Here is a 20,847-nt window from a genome sequence, read left to right on the forward strand (position 1 = left end):
GTCCCTCCGCCCAAACAGGCACCCCGACTGACCAGAGGTGGTGGTAATGCAGCGACCACGACACATACCCACATCCGACTTCCCACCCTCAGACACGGCCAATTGTGTCTGTAGGGACGCCCGCCCGTGTTGGTAGGCAATGGAATAGGTTATGCTACGCTACCCGGACTTAGTCATTTTAGTCATTAGTCATACTCTTAGCTAATGAAGTCATCAGCCTGACAGTGGGTTAAGTTTAAACAAGCTTCCTGTCACTGATGGGGAAGACCAGAACCAAGTCCCATTTCTTGATAAATGTTAAATAGTCAATAATTGCCACTTTATTGTCAGCCCTGTGATGGTCTGGCAGCCTGTCCAGGGTGTCTCCCCACCTGCCACCCAATGACTAGGTCGCGGGGGTGCTGGATGGATGGATGGTATCTTTCACATCATTTGTATTGACACCATGAGCTAATAGCGCATTATCCCAGTCCTCTGACTGACAGCAGTGTGTTAGCTGGAAACATTTTGAAAGTAACAGTTTCATTTTAATGCAAATTAATAATGTGGGACCCAAAAAAATCCACCTTAATAATCACAATTGGCCCTAAAAATCTGAACAAGGTACAATTGGTTAACTCCTACTGTGTGTGTGTGTGTGTGTGCAGCAATTCAAAGAGATCAGAGAATGTAGTTGTACTTAACAGTTTGCAATGAAATAGAACTTAGTTTATTACAGCATATGAGTGCTCAAAGCCTGAAGGCCAATTGAAGTATGGTTGCACATAATAGATCTCGTGGGAGGCTGATCCTGCAACCTCAGACCCTGCTGACCCATCCCTCTACATTTAATAATAACTTTAAATTTAAGTTTACAAGTGTTATGAAATTGAAGTGGCATGAGTTTGATCAACATGTTCCACTACTCTACAGGCAGTATTTCAACATCAGCAGCTCGTACTGACTGCAGTGTTCAACATCAGCAGGGTCTACTGACTGTGGTGTTTCAACATCAGTAGCTTCTACTGCAGTGTTTCAACATCAGCAGGGTCTACTGACTGCGGTGTTTCAACATCAGTAGCTTCTACTGCAATGTTTCAACATCAGCAGGGTCTACTGACTGCGGTGTTTCAACATCAGTAGCTTCTACTGCAGTGTTTCAACATCAGCAGGGTCTACTGACTGTGGTGTTTCAACATCAGTAGCTTCTACTGCAGTGTTTCAACATCAGCAGCCTCTACTGACTGCAGTGTTTAAAATCAGCAGGGTCTACTGACTGCAGTATTTCAACATCATCAGGGTCTACTGACTGCAGTGTTTCAACATCAGCAACTTCTACTGACTGCAGTGTTTAAAATCAGCAGGGTCTACTGACTGCAGTATTTCAACATCAGCAGCTTCTACTGACTGTAATGTTTCAACATCAGCAGGGTCTACTGACTGCGGCGTTTCAACATCAGGAGCTTCTACTGCAGTGATTTAACATCAGCAGGGTCTACTGACTGCGGTGTTTCACCATCAGCAGGGTCTACTGGCTGCAGTGTTTAAACATCAGCAGCTTCCACTGACTGCAGTGTTTCAACATCAGCAGCGTCTACTGACTGCAGTGTTTCAACATCATCAGCTTGTACTGCAGTGTTTTAACATCAGCAGGGTCTACTGACTGCGGTGTTTCACCATCAGCAGGGTCTACTGACTGCATTGTTTAAACATCAGCAGCTTCCACTGACTGCAGTGTTTCAACATCATCAGCTTCTACTGACTGCAGTGTTTAAAATCCGCAGGGTCTACTGACTGCAGTATTTGAACATCAGCAGGGTCTACTGACTGCAGTGTTTCAACATCAGCAGCTTCTACTGACTGCAGTGTTTAAAATCAGCAGGGTCTACAGACTGAAGTATTTCAACATCTGCAGGGTCTACTGACTGCAGTGTTTCAACATCAGCAGGGATTGCTGACTGCACTGTTTAAAATCAGCAGGGTCTACTGACTGTAGCATTTCAACATCAGCAGCTTCTACTGAGTGCAATGTTTCAACATCAGCAGGGTCTACTGACTGCAGTGTTTCAACATCAGCAGGGTCTACTGACTGCAGTGTTTCAACATCAGCAACTTCTGCTGACTGCAGTGTTTAAAATCAGCAGGGTCTACTGACTGCAGTATTTCAACATCAGCAGCTTCTACTGACTGCAATGTTTCAACATCAGCAGGGTCTACTGACTGCAGTGTTTCAACATCAGCAGGGTCTACTGACTGCAGTATTTCAACATCAGCAGCTTATACTGCAGTGTTTCAACATCAGCAGGGACTGCTGACTGCACTGTTTCAACATCAGCAGGAACTACTGAATGCACGTTTCAACATCAGCAGGGCATACTGACTGCAGTATTTCAAAATCACCAGGGTCTACTGACTGCAGTGTTTCAACCTCAGCAGCTTCTACTGCAGTGTTTTAACATCAGCAGGGTCTACTGACTGCAGTATTTGAACATCAGCAGGGTCTACTGACTGCAGTGTTTCAACATCAGCAACTTCTGCTGACTGCAGTGTTTAAAATCAGCAGGGTCTACTGACTGCAGTATTTCAACATCAGCAGCTTCTACTGACTGCAATGTTTCAACATCAGCAGGGTCTACTGACTGCATGGTTTCAACATCAGGAGCTTCTCCTGCAGTGTTTTAACATCAGCAGGGTCTACTGCTTGCAGTATTTCACCATCAGCAGGGTCTACTGGCTGCAGTGTTTAAACATCAGCAGCTTCCACTGACTGCAGTGTTTCAACATCAGCAGCTTCTACTGACAGCAGTGTTTCAACATCATCAGCTTCTACTGCAGTGATACAACATCAGCAGGGTCTACTGACTGCAGTGGTTCAACATCAGCAGCTTCTACTGCAGTGATACAACATCAGCAGGGTCTACTGACTGCAGTGTTTCAACATCAGCAGCTTGTACTGACTGCAGTGTTTAAAATCAGCACGGACTACTGACTGCAGTATTTCAACATCAGCAGGGTCTACTGACTGCAGTGTTTCAACATCAGCAGCTTCTACTGACTGCAGTGTTTAAAATCAGTAGGGTCTACTGACTGCAGTATTTCAACATCAGCAGCTTCTACTGACTGCAGTGTTTCAAATCAGCAGGGTCTACTGACTGCAGTGTTTCAACATCAGCAGCTTATACTGCCGTATTTCAACATCAGCAGCTTATACTGCAGCATTTCAACTTCAGCAGGGACTGCTGACTGCACTGTTTCTACATCAGCAGGAACTACTGACTGCACTGTTTTAACATCAGCAGGGCATACTGACTGCAGTATTTCAACCCCAGCAGCTTCTAATACAGTGTTTTAACATCAGAAGGGTCTACTGACTGCAGTGTCTCACCATCAGCAGGGACCACTGACTGCAGTGCTTCAAAATCAGCAGCTTCTACTGCAGTGATACAACATCAGCAGGCTCTACCGCAGTGATACAACATCAGCAGGGTCTACTGACTGCCGTGTTTCAACATCAGCAGCTTCTACTGACTGCAGTGCTTAAAATCAGCAGGGTCTACTGACTGCCGTATTTGAACATCAGCAGCTTCTACTGACTGCACTGTTTCAACATCAGCAGCTTCTACTGACTGCAGTGTTTCACCATCAGCAGGGTCTACTGACTGCAGTATTTCAACATCAGCAGCTTCTACTGCAGTGATACAACATCAGCAGGGTCTACTGACTGCAGTGTTTAAACATCAGCAGCTTCTACTGACTGCAGTGTTTAAAATCAGCAGGGTCTACTGACTGCAGTGTTTCAACTTCAGCAGTTTCTACTACAGTGTTTCAAATTCAGCAGGGTCTAGTGACTGCAGTGTTCCAACATCAGCAGCTTCTACTGCAGTGTTTTAACATCAGCAGGGTCTACTGACTGCAGTGTTTCACCATCAGCAGGGTCTACTGACTGCACTGTTTTAACATCAGCAGGGTTTACTGACTGTGGTGTTTCAACATCATCAGGGACTACTGACTGCAGTGTTTCAACATCAGCAGTTGCTACTGACTACAGTGTTTCAAATTCAGCAGGGTCTGCTGAATGCAGTGTTTCAACATCAGGAGCGTCTACTGCAATGTTTCACCATCAGCAGGGTCTACTGACTGCAGTGTTTAAACATCAGCAGCTTCCAATCACTGCAGTGTTTCAACATCAGCAGCTTCTACTGACTGCAGTGGTTCAACATCAGCAGCTTCTACTGCGGTGATACAACATCAGCAGGGTCTACTGACTGCAGTGTTTCAACATCAGCAGCTTCTACTGACTGCAGTGTTTCAACATCAGCAGAGTCTACTGACTGCGGTGTTTCAACATCAGGAGCTTCTACTGCAGTGTTTCACCATCAGCAGGATCTACTGACTGCGGTGTTTCACCATCAGCAGGGTATACTGGCTGCTGGGTTTAAACATCAGCAGCTTCCACTGACTGCAGTGTTTCAACATCAGCAGCTTCTACTGACTACAGTGTTTCAACATCATCAGCTTGTGCTGCAGTGTTTCAACATCAGCAGAGTCTACTGACTGCGGTGTTTCACCATCAGCAGGGTCTACTGACTGCAGTGTTTAAACATCAGCAGCTTCCACTGACTGCAGTGTTTCAACATCATCAGCTTCTACTGACTGCAGTGTTTGAAATCAGCAGGGTCTACTGACTGCAGTATTTGAACATCAGCAGGGTCTACTGACTGCAGTGTTTCAACATCAGCAACTTCTGCTGACTGCAGTGTTTAAAATCAGCAGGGTCTACTGACTGCAGTATTTCAACATCAGCAGCTTCTACTGACTGCAATGTTTCAACATCAGCAGGGTCTACTGACTGCAGTGTTTCAACATCAGGAGCTTCTCCTGCAGTGTTTTAACATCAGCAGGGTCTACTGACTGCAGTATTTCACCATCAGCAGGGTCTACTGGCTGCAGTGTTTAAACATCAGCAGCTTCCACTGACTGCAGTGTTTCAACATCAGCAGCTTCTACTGACTGCAGTGTTTCAACATCATCAGCTTCTACTGCAGTGGTTTAACATCAGCAGGGTCTACTGACTGCAGTGGTTCAACATCAGCAGCTTCTACTGCAGTGATACAACATCAGCAGGGTCTACTGACTGCAGTGTTTCAACATCAGCAGCTTGTACTGACTGCAGTGTTTAAAATCAGCACGGACTACTGACTGCAGTATTTCAACATCAGCAGGGTCTACTGACTGCAGTGTTTCAACATCAGCAGCTTCTACTGATTGCAGTGTTTAAAATCAATAGGGTCTACTGACTGCAGTATTTCAACATCAGCAGCTTCTACTGACTGCAGTGTTTCAAATCAGCAGGGTCTACTGACTGCAGTGTTTCAACATCAGCAGCTTATACTGCCGTATTTCAACATCAGCAGCTTATACTGCAGCATTTCAACTTCAGCAGGGACTGCTGACTGCACTGTTTCAACATCAGCAGGAACTACTGACTGCACTGTTTTAACATCAGCAGGGCATACTGACTGCAGTATTTCAACCCCAGCAGCTTCTAATACAGTGTTTTAACATCAGAAGGGTCTACTGACTGCAGTGTCTCACCATCAGCAGGGACCACTGACTGCAGTGCTTCAAAATCAGCAGCTTCTACTGCAGTGATACAACATCAGCAGGCTCTACCGCAGTGATACAACATCAGCAGGGTCTACTGACTGCCGTGTTTCAACATCAGCAGCTTCTACTGACTGCAGTGCTTAAAATCAGCAGGGTCTACTGACTGCCGTATTTGAACATCAGCAGCTTCTACTGACTGCACTGTTTCAACATCAGCAGCTTCTACTGACTGCAGTGTTTCACCATCAGCAGGGTCTACTGACTGCAGTATTTCAACATCAGCAGCTTCTACTGCAGTGATACAACATCAGCAGGGTCTACTCCCTGCAGTGTTTAAACATCAGCAGCTTCTACTGACTGCAGTGTTTAAAATCAGCAGGGTCTACTGACTGCAGTGTTTCAACTTCAGCAGTTTCTACTACAGTGTTTCAACATCAGCAGGGTCTAGTGACTGCAGTGTTCCAACATCAGCAGCTTCTACTGCAGTGTTTAACATCAGCAGGGTCTACTGACTGCAGTGTTTCACCATCAGCAGGGTCTACTGACTGCACTGTTTTAACATCAGCAGGGTTTACTGACTGTGGTGTTTCAACATCAGCAGGGACTACTGACTGCAGTGTTTCAACATCAGCAGTTGCTACTGACTACAGTGTTTCAAATTCAGCAGGGTCTGCTGAATGCAGTGTTTCAACATCAGGAGCGTCTACTGCAATGTTTCACCATCAGCAGGGTCTACTGACTGCAGTGTTTAAACATCAGCAGCTTCCAATCACTGCAGTGTTTCAACATCTGCAGCTTCTACTGACTGCAGTGGTTCAACATCAGCAGCTTCTACTGCGGTGATACAACATCAGCAGGGTCTACGGACTGCAGTGTTTCAACATCATCAGCTTGTGCTGCAGTGTTTCACCATCAGCAGGGTCTACTGACTGCAGTGTTTAAACATCAGCAGCTTCCACTGACTGCAGTGTTTCAACATCATCAGCTTCTACTGACTGCAGTGTTTGAAATCAGCAGGGTCTACTGACTGCAGTATTTGAACATCAGCAGGGTCTACTGACTGCAGTGTTTCAACATCAGCAACTTCTGCTGACTGCAGTGTTTAAAATCAGCAGGGTCTACTGACTGCAGTATTTCAACATCAGCAGCTTCTACTGACTGCAATGTTTCAACATCAGCAGGGTCTACTGACTGCAGTGTTTCAACATCAGGAGCTTCTCCTGCAGTGTTTTAACATCAGCAGGGTCTACTGACTGCAGTATTTCACCATCAGCAGGGTCTACTGGCTGCAGTGTTTAAACATCAGCAGCTTCCACTGACTGCAGTGTTTCAACATCAGCAGCTTCTACTGACTGCAGTGTTTCAACATCATCAGCTTCTACTGCAGTGGTTTAACATCAGCAGGGTCTACTGACTGCAGTGGTTCAACATCAGCAGCTTCTACTGCAGTGATACAACATCAGCAGGGTCTACTGACTGCAGTGTTTCAACATCAGCAGCTTGTACTGACTGCAGTGTTTAAAATCAGCACGGACTACTGACTGCAGTATTTCAACATCAGCAGGGTCTACTGACTGCAGTGTTTCAACATCAGCAGCTTCTACTGATTGCAGTGTTTAAAATCAATAGGGTCTACTGACTGCAGTATTTCAACATCAGCAGCTTCTACTGACTGCAGTGTTTCAAATCAGCAGGGTCTACTGACTGCAGTGTTTCAACATCAGCAGCTTATACTGCCGTATTTCAACATCAGCAGCTTATACTGCAGCATTTCAACTTCAGCAGGGACTGCTGACTGCACTGTTTCAACATCAGCAGGAACTACTGACTGCACTGTTTTAACATCAGCAGGGCATACTGACTGCAGTATTTCAACCCCAGCAGCTTCTAATACAGTGTTTTAACATCAGAAGGGTCTACTGACTGCAGTGTCTCACCATCAGCAGGGACCACTGACTGCAGTGCTTCAAAATCAGCAGCTTCTACTGCAGTGATACAACATCAGCAGGCTCTACCGCAGTGATACAACATCAGCAGGGTCTACTGACTGCCGTGTTTAAACATCAGCAGCTTCTACTGACTGCAGTGCTTAAAATCAGCAGGGTCTACTGACTGCCGTATTTGAACATCAGCAGCTTCTACTGACTGCAATGTTTCAACATCAGCAGCTTCTACTGACTGCAGTGTTTCACCATCAGCAGGGTCTACTGACTGCAGTATTTCAACATCAGCAGCTTCTACTGCAGTGATACAACATCAGCAAGGTCTACTCCCTGCAGTGTTTAAACATCAGCAGCTTCTACTGACTGCAGTGTTTAAAATCAGCAGGGTCTACTGACTGCAGTGTTTCAACTTCAGCAGTTTCTACTACAGTGTTTCAACATCAGCAGGGTCTAGTGACTGCAGTGTTCCAACATCAGCAGCTTCTACTGCAGTGTTTAACATCAGCAGGGTCTACTGACTGCAGTGTTTCACCATCAGCAGGGTCTACTGACTGCACTGTTTTAACATCAGCAGGGTTTACTGACTGTGGTGTTTCAACATCAGCAGGGACTACTGACTGCAGTGTTTCAACATCAGCAGTTGCTACTGACTACAGTGTTTCAAATTCAGCAGGGTCTGCTGAATGCAGTGTTTCAACATCAGGAGCGTCTACTGCAATGTTTCACCATCAGCAGGGTCTACTGACTGCAGTGTTTAAACATCAGCAGCTTCCAATCACTGCAGTGTTTCAACATCAGCAGCTTCTACTGACTGCAGTGGTTCAACATCAGCAGCTTCTACTGCGGTGATACAACATCAGCAGGGTCTACTGACTGCAGTGTTTCAACATCAGCAGCTTCTACTGACTGCAGTGTTTAAAATCAGCAGGGTCTACTGACTGCAGTGTTTCAACATCAGCAGCTTATACTGCAGTGTTTCAACATCAGTAGGGATTGCTGTATGCACTGTTTCAACATCAGCAGGGCATACTGACTGCAGTATTTCAACATCAGCAGTTTCTAGTGACTGCAGTGTTTCAACATCAGCAGGGTCTACTGACTGCACTGTTTCAACATCAGCAGCCTCTAGTGACTGCAGTGTTCAACGTCAGCAGGGTCTACTGTGTGCAGTATTTCAACATCAGCAGCTTCCACTAACTGCAGTGTTTCAACATCAGCAGCTCATACTGCAGTGTTTCAACATCAGCAGGGCATACTGACTGCAGTATTTCAACATCAGCAGTTTCTAGTGACTGCAGTGTTCAACATCAGCAGGGTCTACTGACTGCACTGTTTCACCATAAGCAGGGTATACTGGCTGCAGTGTTTAAACATCAGCAGCTTCCACTGACTGTAGTGTTTCAACATCAGCAGCTTCTACTGACTGCAGTGTTTCAACATCATCAGCTTGTACTGCAGTGTTTTAACATCAGCAGAGTCTACTGACTGCGGTGTTTCACCATCAGCAGGGTCTACTGACTGCAGTATTTCAACATCAGCAGCTTCTACTGCAGTGATACAACATCAGCAGGGTCTACTGACTGCAGTGTTTAAACATCAGCAGCTTCTACTGACTGCAGTGTTTAAAATCAGCAGGGTCTACTGACTGCAGTGTTTCAACTTCAGCAGTTTCTACTACAGTGTTTCAACATCAGCAGGGTGTAGTGACTGCAGTGTTCCAACATCAGCAGCTTTTACTGCCGTGTTTTAACATCAGCAGGGTCTACTGACTGCAGTGTTTCACCATCAGCAGGGTCTACTGACTGCACTGTTTTAACATCAGCAGGGTTTACTGACTGTGGTGTTTCAACATCAGCAGGGACTACTGACTGCAGTGTTTCAACATCAGCAGCTTCTACTGACTGCAGTGTTTCAACATCATCAGCTTGTACTGCAGTGTTTTGACATCAGCAGAGTCTACTGACTGCGGTGTTTCACCAACAGCAGGGTCTACTGACTGCAGTGTTTAAACATCAGCAGCTTCCACTGACTGCAGTGTCTCAACATCATCAGCTTCTACTGACTGCAGTGTTTAAAATCAGCAGGGTCTACTGACTGCAGTATTTGAACATCAGCAGTGTCTACTGACTGCAGTGTTTCAACGTCAGGAACTTCTGCTGACTGCAGTGTTTAAAATCAGCAGGGTCTACTGACTGCAGTATTTCAACATCAGCAGCTTCTACTGACTGCAATGTTTCAACATCAGCAGGGTCTACTGACTGCAGTGTTTCAACATCAGGAGCTTCTACTGCAGTGTTTTAACATCAGCAGGGTCTACTGACTGCAGTGTTTCACCATCAGCAGGGTCTACTGGCTGCAGTGTTTAAACATCAGCAGCTTCCACTGACTGCAGTGTTTCAGCATCAACAGCTTCTACTGACTGCAGTGTTTCAACATCATCAGCTTCTACTGCAGTGTTTTAACATCAGCAGGGTCTACTGACTGCGGTGTTTCACCATCAGCAGGGTCTACTGACTGCAGTGGTTCAACATCAGCAGCTTCTACTGCAGTGATACAACATCAGCAGGGTCTACTGACTGCAGTGTTTCAACATCAGCAGCTTGTACTGACTGCAGTGTTTAAAATCAGCACGGACTACTGACTGCAGTATTTCAACATCAGCAGGTTCTACTGACTGCAGTGTTTCAACATCAGCAGCTTCTACTGACTGCAGTGTTTAAAATCAGTAGGGTCTACTGACTGCAGTATTTCAACATCAGCAGCTTCTACTGACTGCAGTGTTTCAATTCAGCAGGGTCTACTGACTGCAGTGTTTCAACATCAGCAGCTTATACTGCAGTATTTCAACATCAGCAGCTTATACTGCAGTGTTTCAACATCAGCAGGGACTGCTGACTGCACTGTTTCAACATCAGCAGGAACTACTGACTGCACTGTTTCAACATCAGCAGGGCATACTGACTGCAGTATTTCAACCTCAGAAGCCTCTAATGCAGTGTTTTAACATCAGCAGGGTCTACTGAGTGCACTGTCTCACCATCAGCGGGGTCTACTGACTGCAGTGCTTCAAAATCAGCAGCTTCTACTGCAGTGATACAACATCAGCAGGCTCTACTGCAGGGATACAACATCAGCAGGGTCTACTGACTGCTGTGTTTCAACATCAGCAGCTTCTACTGACTGCAGTGCTTAAAATTAGCAGGGTCTACTGACTGCCGTATTTGAACATCAGCAGCTTCTACTGACTGCACTGTTTCAACATCAGCAGCTTCTACTGACTGCAGTGTTTCACCATCAGCAGGGTCTACTGACTGCAGTATTTCAACATCAGCAGCTTCTACTGCAGTGATACAACATCAGCAGGGTCTACTGACTGCAGTGTTTAAACATCAGCAGCTTCTACTGACTGCAGTGTTTAAAATCAGCAGGGTCTACTGACTGCAGTGTTTCAACTTCAGCAGTTTCTACTACAGTGTTTCAACATCAGCAGGGTCTACTGACTGCAGTGTTTCATCATCAGCAGCTTGTACTGACTGCAGTGTTTAAAATCAGCACGGACTACTGACTGCAGTATTTCAACATCAGCAGGGTCTATTGACTGCAGTGTTTCAACATCAGCAGCTTCTACTGACTGCAGTGTTTAAAATCAGTAGGGTCTACTGACTGCAGTATTTCAACATCAGCAGCTTCTACTGACTGCAGTGTTTCAAATCAGCAGGGTCTACTGACTGCAGTGTTTCAACATCAGCAGCTTATACTGCAGTATTTCAACATCAGCAGCCTATACTGCAGTGTTTCAACATCAGCAGGGACTGCTGACTGCACTGTTTCAACATCAGCAGGAACTACTGACTGCACTGTTTCAACATCAGCAGGGCATACTGACTGCAGTATTTCAACCTCAGCAGCCTCTAATGCAGTGTTTTAACATCAGCAGGGTCTACTGACTGCAGTGTCTCACCATCAGCGGGGTCTACTGACTGCAGTGCTTCAAAATCAGCAGTTTCTACTACAGTGTTTCAACATCAGCAGGGTCTAGTGACTTCAGTGTTCCAACATCAGCAGCTTCTACTGCAGTGTTTTAACATCAGCAGGGTCTACTGACTGCAGTGTTTCACCATCAGCAGGTTCTACTGACTGCACTGTTTTAACATCAGCAGGGTTTACTGACTGTGGTGTTTCAACATCAGCAGGGACTACTGACTGCAGTGTTTCAACATCAGCAGTTGCTACTGACTACAGTGTTTCAACATCAGGAGCGTCTACTGCAATGTTTTAACATTAGCAGGGTCTACTGACAGCGGTGTTTCACCATCAGCAGGGTCTACTGACTGCAGTGTTTAAACATCAGCAGCTTCCAATCACTGCAGTGTTTCAACATCAGCAGCTTCTACTGACTGCAGTAGTTCAACATCAGCAGCTTCTACTGCAGTGATACAACATCAGCAGGGTCTTCTGACTGCAGTGTTTCAACATCAGCAGCTTCTACTGATTTCAGTGTTTAAAATCAGCAGGGTCTACTGACTGCAGTATTTTAACATCAGCAGCTTCCACTGGCTGTAGTGTTTCAACATCAGCAGGGTCTACTGACTGCAGTGTTTCAACATCAGCAGCTTATACTGCAGTGTTTCAACATCAGCAGGGATTGCTGACTGCACTGTTTCAACATCAGCAGGGCATACTGACTGCAGTATTTCAACATCAGCAGTTTCTAGTGACTGCAGTGTTTCAACATCAGCAGGGTCTACTGACTGCACTGTTTCAACATCAGCAGCTTCTAGTGACTGCAGTGTTCAACATCAGCAGGGTCTACTGTGTGCAGTGTTTCAACATCAGCAGCTTCCACTAACTGCAGTGTTTCAACATCAGCAGGGTCTACTGACTGCAGTGTTTCAACATCAGCAGCTTATACTGCAGTGTTTCAACATCAGCAGGGATTGCTGACTGCACTGTTTCAACATCAGCAGGGCATACTGACTGCAGTATTTCAACATCAGCAGTTTCTAGTGACTGCAGTGTTCAACATCAGCAGGGTCTACTGACTGCACTGTTTCACCATAAGCAGCTTCTAGTGACTGCAGTGTTCAACATCAGCAGGGTCTACTGACTGCAGTGTGTCAACATCAGCAGGGTCTACTGACTGCAGTGTTTCAACATCAGCAGCTTATACTGCAGTGTTTCAACATCAGCAGGGATTGCTGACTGCACTGTTTCAACATCAGCAGCTTCTAGTGACTGCAGTGTTCAACATCAGCAGGGTCTACTGTGTGCAGTGTTTCAACATCAGCAGCTTCCACTAACTGCAGTGTTTTAACATCAGCAGGGTCTACTGACTGCAGTGTTTCACCATCAGCAGGGTCTACTGAATGCACTGTTTTAACATCAGCAGGGTTTACTGACTGTGGTGTTTCAACATCAGCAGGGACTACTGACTGCAGTGTTTCAACATCAGCAGTTGCTACTGACTACAGTGTTTCAACATCAGGAGCGTCTACTGCAATGTTTTAACATTAGCAGGGTCTACTGACAGCGGTGTTTCACCATCAGCAGGGTCTACTGACTGCAGTGTTTAAACATCAGCAGCTTCCAATCACTGCAGTGTTTCAACATCAGCAGCTTCTACTGACTGCAGTAGTTCAACATCAGCAGCTTCTACTGCAGTGATACAACATCAGCAGGGTCTTCTGACTGCAGTGTTTCAACATCAGCAGCTTCTACTGACTTCAGTGTTTAAAATCAGCAGGGTCTACTGACTGCAGTATTTTAACATCAGCAGCTTCCACTGACTGTAGTGTTTCAACATCAGCAGGGTCTACTGACTGCAGTGTTTCAACATCAGCAGCTTATACTGCAGTGTTTCAACATCAGCAGGGATTGCTGACTGCACTGCTTCAACATCAGCAGGGATTGCTGACTGCACTGTTTCAACATCAGCAGCTTCTAGTGACTGCAGTGTTCAACATCAGCAGGGTCTACTGTGTGCAGTGTTTCAACATCAGCAGCTTCCACTAACTGCAGTGTTTCAACATCAGCAGGGTCTACTGACTGCAGTGTTTCAACATCAGCAGCTTATACTGCAGTGTTTCAACATCAGCAGGGATTGCTGACTGCACTGTTTCAACATCAGCAGGGCATTCTGACTGCAGTATTTCAACATCAGCAGTTTCTAGTGACTGCAGTGTTCAACATCAGCAGGGTCTACTGACTGCACTGTTTCACCATAAGCAGCTTCTAGTGACTGCAGTGTTCAACATCAGCAGGGTCTACTGACTGCAGTGTGTCAACATCAGCAGGGTCTACTGACTGCAGTGTTTCAACATCAGCAGCTTCTACTGACTTCAGTGTTCAACATCAGCAGGGTCTACTGACTGCAGTGTTTCAACATCAGCAGCTTATACTGCAGTGTTTCAACATCAGCAGGGATTGCTGACTGCACTGTTTCAACATCAGCAGGGTTTACTGACTGCACTGTTTTAACATCAGCAGGGTTTACTGACTGTGGTGTTTCAACATCAGCAGGGACTACTGACTGCAGTGTTTCAACATCAGCAGTTGCTACTGACTACAGTGTTTCAACATCAGGAGCGTCTACTGCAATGTTTTAACATTAGCAGGGTCTACTGACAGCGGTGTTTCACCATCAGCAGGGTCTACTGACTGCAGTGTTTAAACATCAGCAGCTTCCAATCACTGCAGTGTTTCAACATCAGCAGCTTCTACTGACTGCAGTAGTTCAACATCAGCAGCTTCTACTGCAGTGATACAACATCAGCAGGGTCTTCTGACTGCAGTGTTTCAACATCAGCAGCTTATACTGCAGTGTTTCAACATCAGCAGGGATTGCTGACTGCACTGTTTCAACATCAGCAGGGCATACTGACTGCAGTATTTCAACATCAGCAGTTTCTAGTGACTGCAGTGTTTCAACATCAGCAGGGTCTACTGACTGCAGTGTTCAACATCAGCAGCTTCTAGTGACTGCAGTGTTCAACATCAGCAGGGTCTACTGTGTGCAGTGTTTCAACATCAGCAGCTTCCACTAACTGCAGTGTTTCAACATCAGCAGGGTCTACTGACTGCAGTGTTTCAACATCAGCAGCTTATACTGCAGTGTTTCAACATCAGCAGGGATTGCTGACTGCACTGTTTCAACATCAGCAGGGCATACTGACTGCAGTATTTCAACATCAGCAGTTTCTAGTGACTGCAGTGTTCAACATCAGCAGGGTCTACTGACTGCACTGTTTCACCATAAGCAGCTTCTAGTGACTGCAGTGTTCAACATCAGCAGGGTCTACTGACTGCAGTGTGTCAACATCAGCAGGGTCTACTGACTGCAGTGTTTCAACATCAGCAGCTTCTACTGACTTCAGTGTTCAACATCAGCAGGGTCTACTGACTGCAGTGTTTCAACATCAGCAGCTTATACTGCAGTGTTTCAACATCAGCAGGGATTGCTGACTGCACTGTTTCAACATCAGCAGCTTCTAGTGACTGCAGTGTTCAACATCAGCAGGGTCTACTGTGTGCAGTGTTTCAACATCAGCAGCTTCCACTAACTGCAGTGTTTCAACATCAGCAGGGTCTACTGACTGCAGTGTTTCAACATCTGCAGCTTATACTGCAGTGTTTCAACATCAGCAGGGATTGCTGACTGCACTGTTTCAACATCAGCAGGGCATACTGACTGCAGTATTTCAACATCAGCAGTTTCTAGTGACTGCAGTGTTCAACATCAGCAGGGTCTACTGACTGCACTGTTTCACCATAAGCAGCTTCTAGTGACTGCAGTGTTCAACATCAGCAGGGTCTACTGACTGCAGTGTGTCAACATCAGCAGGGTCTACTGACTGCAGTGTTTCAACATCAGCAGCTTCTACTGACTTCAGTGTTCAACATCAGCAGGGTCTACTGACTGCAGTGTTTCAACATCAGCAGCTTATACTGCAGTGTTTCAACATCAGCAGGGATTACTGACTGCACTGTTTCAACATCAGCAGGGCATACTGACTGCAGTATTTCAACATCAGCAGTTTCTAGTGACTGCAGTGTTTCAACATCAGCAGGGTCTACTGACTGCACTGTTTCAACATCAGCAGCTTCTAGTGACTGCAGTGTTCAACATCAGCAGGGTCTACTGTGTGCAGTGTTTCAACATCAGCAGCTTCCACTAACTGCAGTGTTTCAACATCAGCAGGGTCTACTGACTGCAGTGTTTCAACATCAGCAGCTTATACTGCAGTGTTTCAACATCAGCAGGGATTGCTGACTGCACTGTTTCAACATCAGCAGGGCATACTGACTGCAGTATTTCAACATCAGCAGTTTCTACTGACTGCAGTGTTCAACATCAGCAGGGTCTACTGACTGCACTGTTTCACCATAAGCAGCTTCTACTGACTTCAGTGTTCAACATCAGCAGGGTCTACTGACTGCAGTGTTTCAACATCAGCAGCTTCTACTGCAGTGTTTCAACATTGGCAGCTTGTACTGACTGCAGTGTTTCAACATCAGCAGGCTCTACTGCAGTGTTTTAACATCAGCAGGGTCTACTGACTGCAGTGTTTCAACATCAGCAGCTTCTACTGACTGCAGAGTTTCAACATCAGCAGGGTCTACTGACTGCAGTGTTTCAACATGAGCAGGGTCTACTGACTTCATTGTTTCAACATTAGCAGCTTCTACTGTCTGCAGTGTTCAACATCAGCAGGGTCTACTGACTGCAGTGTTTCAACATCAGTAGCTTCTGCTGCAGTGTTTCAACATCAGCACTTCTACTGACTGCAGTGTTTGAACATCAGCAGCTTCTGCTGCAGTTTTTCAACATGAGCAGGGTCTACTGACAGCAGTGTTTCAACATCAGCAGGGTCTACTGACTGCAGTGTTTCAACATCAGCAGCTTCTAATGCAGTGTTTCAACATCAGCAGCTTGTACTGACTGCAGTGTTTCAACATCAGCAGCTTCTAATGCAGTGTTTCAACATCAGCAGCTTGTACTGACTGCATGTGTTTCAACATCAGCCACTTCTACTGACTAGTGTTTGCAAAGTTTGAAAATGCTGTTATTCTATATTATCCAATAAACTTAATTTTTTCTGTTTGATTTCGTTTTTTATATAAGTTTTATCTTTTATAAGTTCTCTATGAGGGTCATTTATTCCATCTAATTTTAAGTAGTTAATTTTCTTATACTTTGTACATTTTGCTGACACTGCAGCTTCTTCCCTGCTTTTTGATTCTCAGTGTGTTGTGTACAACATTACCTTTACATATTCTCATTTATCAGACCCGTTAATCCAAATTAGGGTTGACTCGACACTAACTTCCTGAACTTTGATACAATACTGTAGCGAATTCGGGGGGACAACGCAACCACAGGAACTGCCGCGGCCGAGAAGCAAACCCGTATCGCCCGCACCGCAGGAGACATCGCTAACCGCTCGACTAAAGGGTCAGACCCGCCAGCCAGCGGCCAGCGTGTCTTCTTATCCATGCACGTTACAATATTGTCCATGAGATCCACAGCCGTCCCGTCACCCAAACCGGATAGGGAAAGGATCCTATCTGCCCTCTCTGTGGCAGATAGGCTGTACCTCCGGAGCAGAAGATGTTTGATGGCGACGTATTTACTGTGTTGCGGTGGGGGGGGGAGGGGGCGCGCAACAGCTGCATGGCGGGGTTATAGACTTGCAGTTAAGGTAATAATACACCTCTAATCAAAGATGCATTCAAATAATCACAGTAAACAATTTTAGAGAAAATGAAAGGATAAAACAAAAAAAAACATGAACGTGCAACCGCAGACCATTGACAATGTTACAATGTTGCCGAAAAAACATGTCAAACTCTTCAAGAATGTTTTTTTAGCTGAGCAGGGGGTCTGTAAGAGAACTATTAGCATAACCTTGGCTGGTTGAGTGAGAGAGATAGCATGAGATTAAAGTGAGATGGAGGGAGACTGGGCATATTTCCAGGAGGGTGTAATGAGTAAGCAGTACCACTACCTCGCCCATAAGGGAGGGGGCAGTGAGAGAAAGAAAAGCCTGAGGAAAGGGCAGCTGGTGTCATATATTCTCAGAATAACTCCAAGTCTCCGTAAGCGCGAGAATGTTCAGAGCAGCCTTAGAAACAATCTCCCTTGTTTATTGCAGACTGAAAGTTCCATAGGCCCATAGAGAAGGGAGTTACCAGTAATTACCGTCATTCGACAGCAGCCATTTTAAATTTTTTGAAAAGTAGTATTAAAGTTGTTAAAATGTTAATTTTGGTGTCAGTTAGTTTCATAACAGACATACTAACATATGTAATGCATTAATATCTCAAATGGGTTTTTATCTTGACAGACTATAGAGTTTAAAGACCAGGGGTATATTGTGTGTGTGTGTGGTGCAGTATGTGCAAGCACCAGTCCCTAAGCAGTTTACATATCTCCGCCCATCGCAATTGGTACAAATATCTTCTTTTTTTTCCCCCTTTTTCCCCCCCAATTGTATCTGACCAATTACTCCACTCTTCTGAGCCGTCCCGGTCGCTGCCCTGCTGATCCGGGAAGGGCTGCAGACTACCACATGCTTCCTCTGATACATGTGGAGTCACCAGTAGCTTCTTTTCACCTGACAGTGAGGAGTTTCACCAGGGGGACGTAGCACATGGGAGGATCACGCTATTCCCCCCAGTCCCCCCTCCCCCCCGAATAGGCGCCCCGACCGACCAGAGGAGGCGCTTGTGCAGTGACCAGGACACACACCCACATCTGACTTCCCACCCGCAGACACAGCCAATTGTGTCTGTAGAGACGCCCAACCAAGCCGGAGGTAACACAGAGATTAAAACCAGAGAGCCTCATGTTGGTAGGCAATGGAATAGACTGCTATGCCACCCGGACGTCCCCATGTATCACATTGGTGGTTGTGTCATGGTGATCAGTGGGGCACAGAGACAGATTCACTAGTGTTTCTTTGGTTGTGTGGTGTCTACTGCCCACCTCAGATACTTACGTTGGTCACGCCACTGCGGTTGCGATTAACAGTCTGTGCTTTAAGAGTTGTTTGGTCCACACGCCGTCGCAAGGTCTCATAATCATTCTGAGGGTCCAAGATTAGCTGGCAAGGGTATTCTGTGGGACGCTGGAAGAAAGCCATGTCTGGATACAGCCGCCTAGAAATATCAAAACAGACGCGTTCTGTAATATTTGTTTAAAACGATACTTTTCTTTTGAATAGCCAGTGAAATCCTAAGAACATTCCAGACTTTGCTACATGGCGGCACCTTCCAAGAGAATAATGCTAAAAGAAGTTGAACAGCACACATCCTACCTGACATCCTTATCAATCTGGAGCAGAACTTCATTATCCTTGAAGTAGTTATTCCACTTGCTCCCTGGGTTTGGATTTAGAGGCTGTGAATTAACGAAAGAGATGAAATTAATTAACTTAATTAATTAAAATAATGAACAGAACCCAGCGACTGAGGATGCAAAAGCCAGTGCATTCTTACTGCCGGTCCCAAGCCCGGATAAAGGGGGAGGGTTGCGTCAGGAAGGGCATCCAGCGTAAAATCTTTGCCAAATCAAATATGCGGATCATAAATAAGATTTAAATTCCGGATCGGTCGAGGCCCGGGTTACCAACGACAGCCACCAGTACTGTTAACCAGCAGGGCACCGGAGGAAACTATGCTACTGTTGGGCGAAGGAGAAGGAGAGGGGGAAGGCATGTCCAGAGGCAGCAAGAGAGGAGGAAGGGTAGGAGTGTGGAGGTGAGAGTCGGAACTTTGAATGTTGGCACTTTGACTGGTAAAGGGAGAGAGCTGGCTGATATGATGGAAAGAAGAAAGGTAGGCATACTGTGTGTGCAAGAGACCAGGTGGAAGGGGAGTAAGGCCAGGAGTATCGGAGGTGGGTTCAAACTCTTCTACCATGGTGCGAATGGGAGGAGAAATGGGGTAGGGGTAATTCTGAAGGAAGAGTATGTCAAGAGCATGCTGGAGGTGAAGAGAGTGTCAGACAGAGTGATGAGTATGAAGCTGGAAATCGAAGGTGTATTGCTGAACGTTATCAGCGCATATGCCATGCAAGTTGGGTGTGAGATGGATGAGAAAGAAGAATTTATACCTCTGTAGCAATTACAGAGGTATAAAGTTGATCAGCCACAGCATGAAGATACGGGAAAGAGTAATAGAAGCTAGGTTAAGAGGAGAGGTGACGATTAGCGAGCAGCAGTACGGGTTTCATGACCACGAAAGAGCACCACAGATGCGATGTTTGCTTTGAGAATGTTGATGGAGAAGCTTAGAGAAGGCCAGAAGGAGTTGCATTGCGTCTTTGTAGATTTAGAGAAAGCATACGACAGCGTGCCGAGAGAGGAGGTGTGGTATTGTATGAGGAAGTTGGGAGTTGCAGAGAAGTATGTAGGAGTGGTACAGGATATGTATGAGGGCAGTGTGACAATGGTGAGGTGTGCAGTTGGAATGACAGATGGGTTCAAGGTGGAGGTAGGATTACATCAAGGATCGGCTCTGAGCCCTTTCTTGTTTGCAATAGTGATGGACAGGTTGACGAACAAGATCAGGCAGGAGTCTCCGTGGACGAGGATGTTCGCGGATGACATTGTGATCTGTAGCAAGAGTAGGGTGCAGGTTGATCAGAGCCTGAAGAGGTGGAGGTATGCACTGGAGAGAAGAGGAATGAAAGTCAGTAGGAGCAAGATGGAATACCTATGCGTGAATGAGAGGGAGGACAGTGGAATGGTCAGGATGCAAGGAGTGGAGGTGACGAAGGCATATGAGTTTAAATACTTGGGGTCAACTGTCCAAAGTAACGGGGAGTGCAGGAGAGAGGTGAAGAAGAGAATGCAGGCAGGCAGGGTGGAGTGGGTGGAGAAGAGTGTCAGGAGTGATTTGTGACAGAAGGGTACCAGCAAGAGTTAAAGGGAAGGTTTACAAGATGGTAGTGAGACCAGCTATGTTATATGGTTTGGAGACAGTGGCACTGACAAAAAGACAGGAGGTGGAGCTGGAGGTGGCAGAGATGAAGATGATAAGATTTTCACTGGGAGTGATGAAGAAGGACAGGATTAGGAATGAGTATATTAGAGGGACCGCTCAGGTTGGACGGTTTGGAGACAAAGCAAGAGAGGCAAGATTGAGATGGTGTGGACATGTGTGGAGGAGAGATGCTGGGTATACTGGTAGAAGGATGCTGAATATGGAACTGCCAGGGAAGAGGAGAGGAAGGCCAAAGAGGAGGGTTATGGATGTGGTGAGGGAGGACATGCAGGTGGCTGGTGTGACAGAGGAAGATGCAGAAGACAGGAAGAAA

The 20,847-nt window shown here is 45.9% G+C and overlaps 1 protein-coding gene across 1 annotated transcript in view; it reads right to left on the reverse strand.

Annotated features, from left to right (window-relative positions):
- Window positions 1–20,847, reverse strand: part of tbc1d13 (TBC1 domain family, member 13) — a 112,991-nt gene that overhangs the window by 33,393 nt on the left and 58,751 nt on the right. Inside the window, exons 7-8 of the mRNA XM_056290625.1 lie at window positions 18,845–18,927; window positions 18,527–18,686 (exon numbers count right to left, since the gene is read on the reverse strand). Of these exons, the coding sequence (XP_056146600.1) occupies window positions 18,527–18,686; window positions 18,845–18,927 (243 nt within the window). The remainder of the gene's footprint in view (window positions 1–18,526; window positions 18,687–18,844; window positions 18,928–20,847) is intronic.

Source organism: Lampris incognitus, chromosome 12, assembly GCF_029633865.1.
Source record: "Lampris incognitus isolate fLamInc1 chromosome 12, fLamInc1.hap2, whole genome shotgun sequence".
Lineage (NCBI taxonomy): Eukaryota > Metazoa > Chordata > Actinopteri > Lampriformes > Lampridae > Lampris > Lampris incognitus.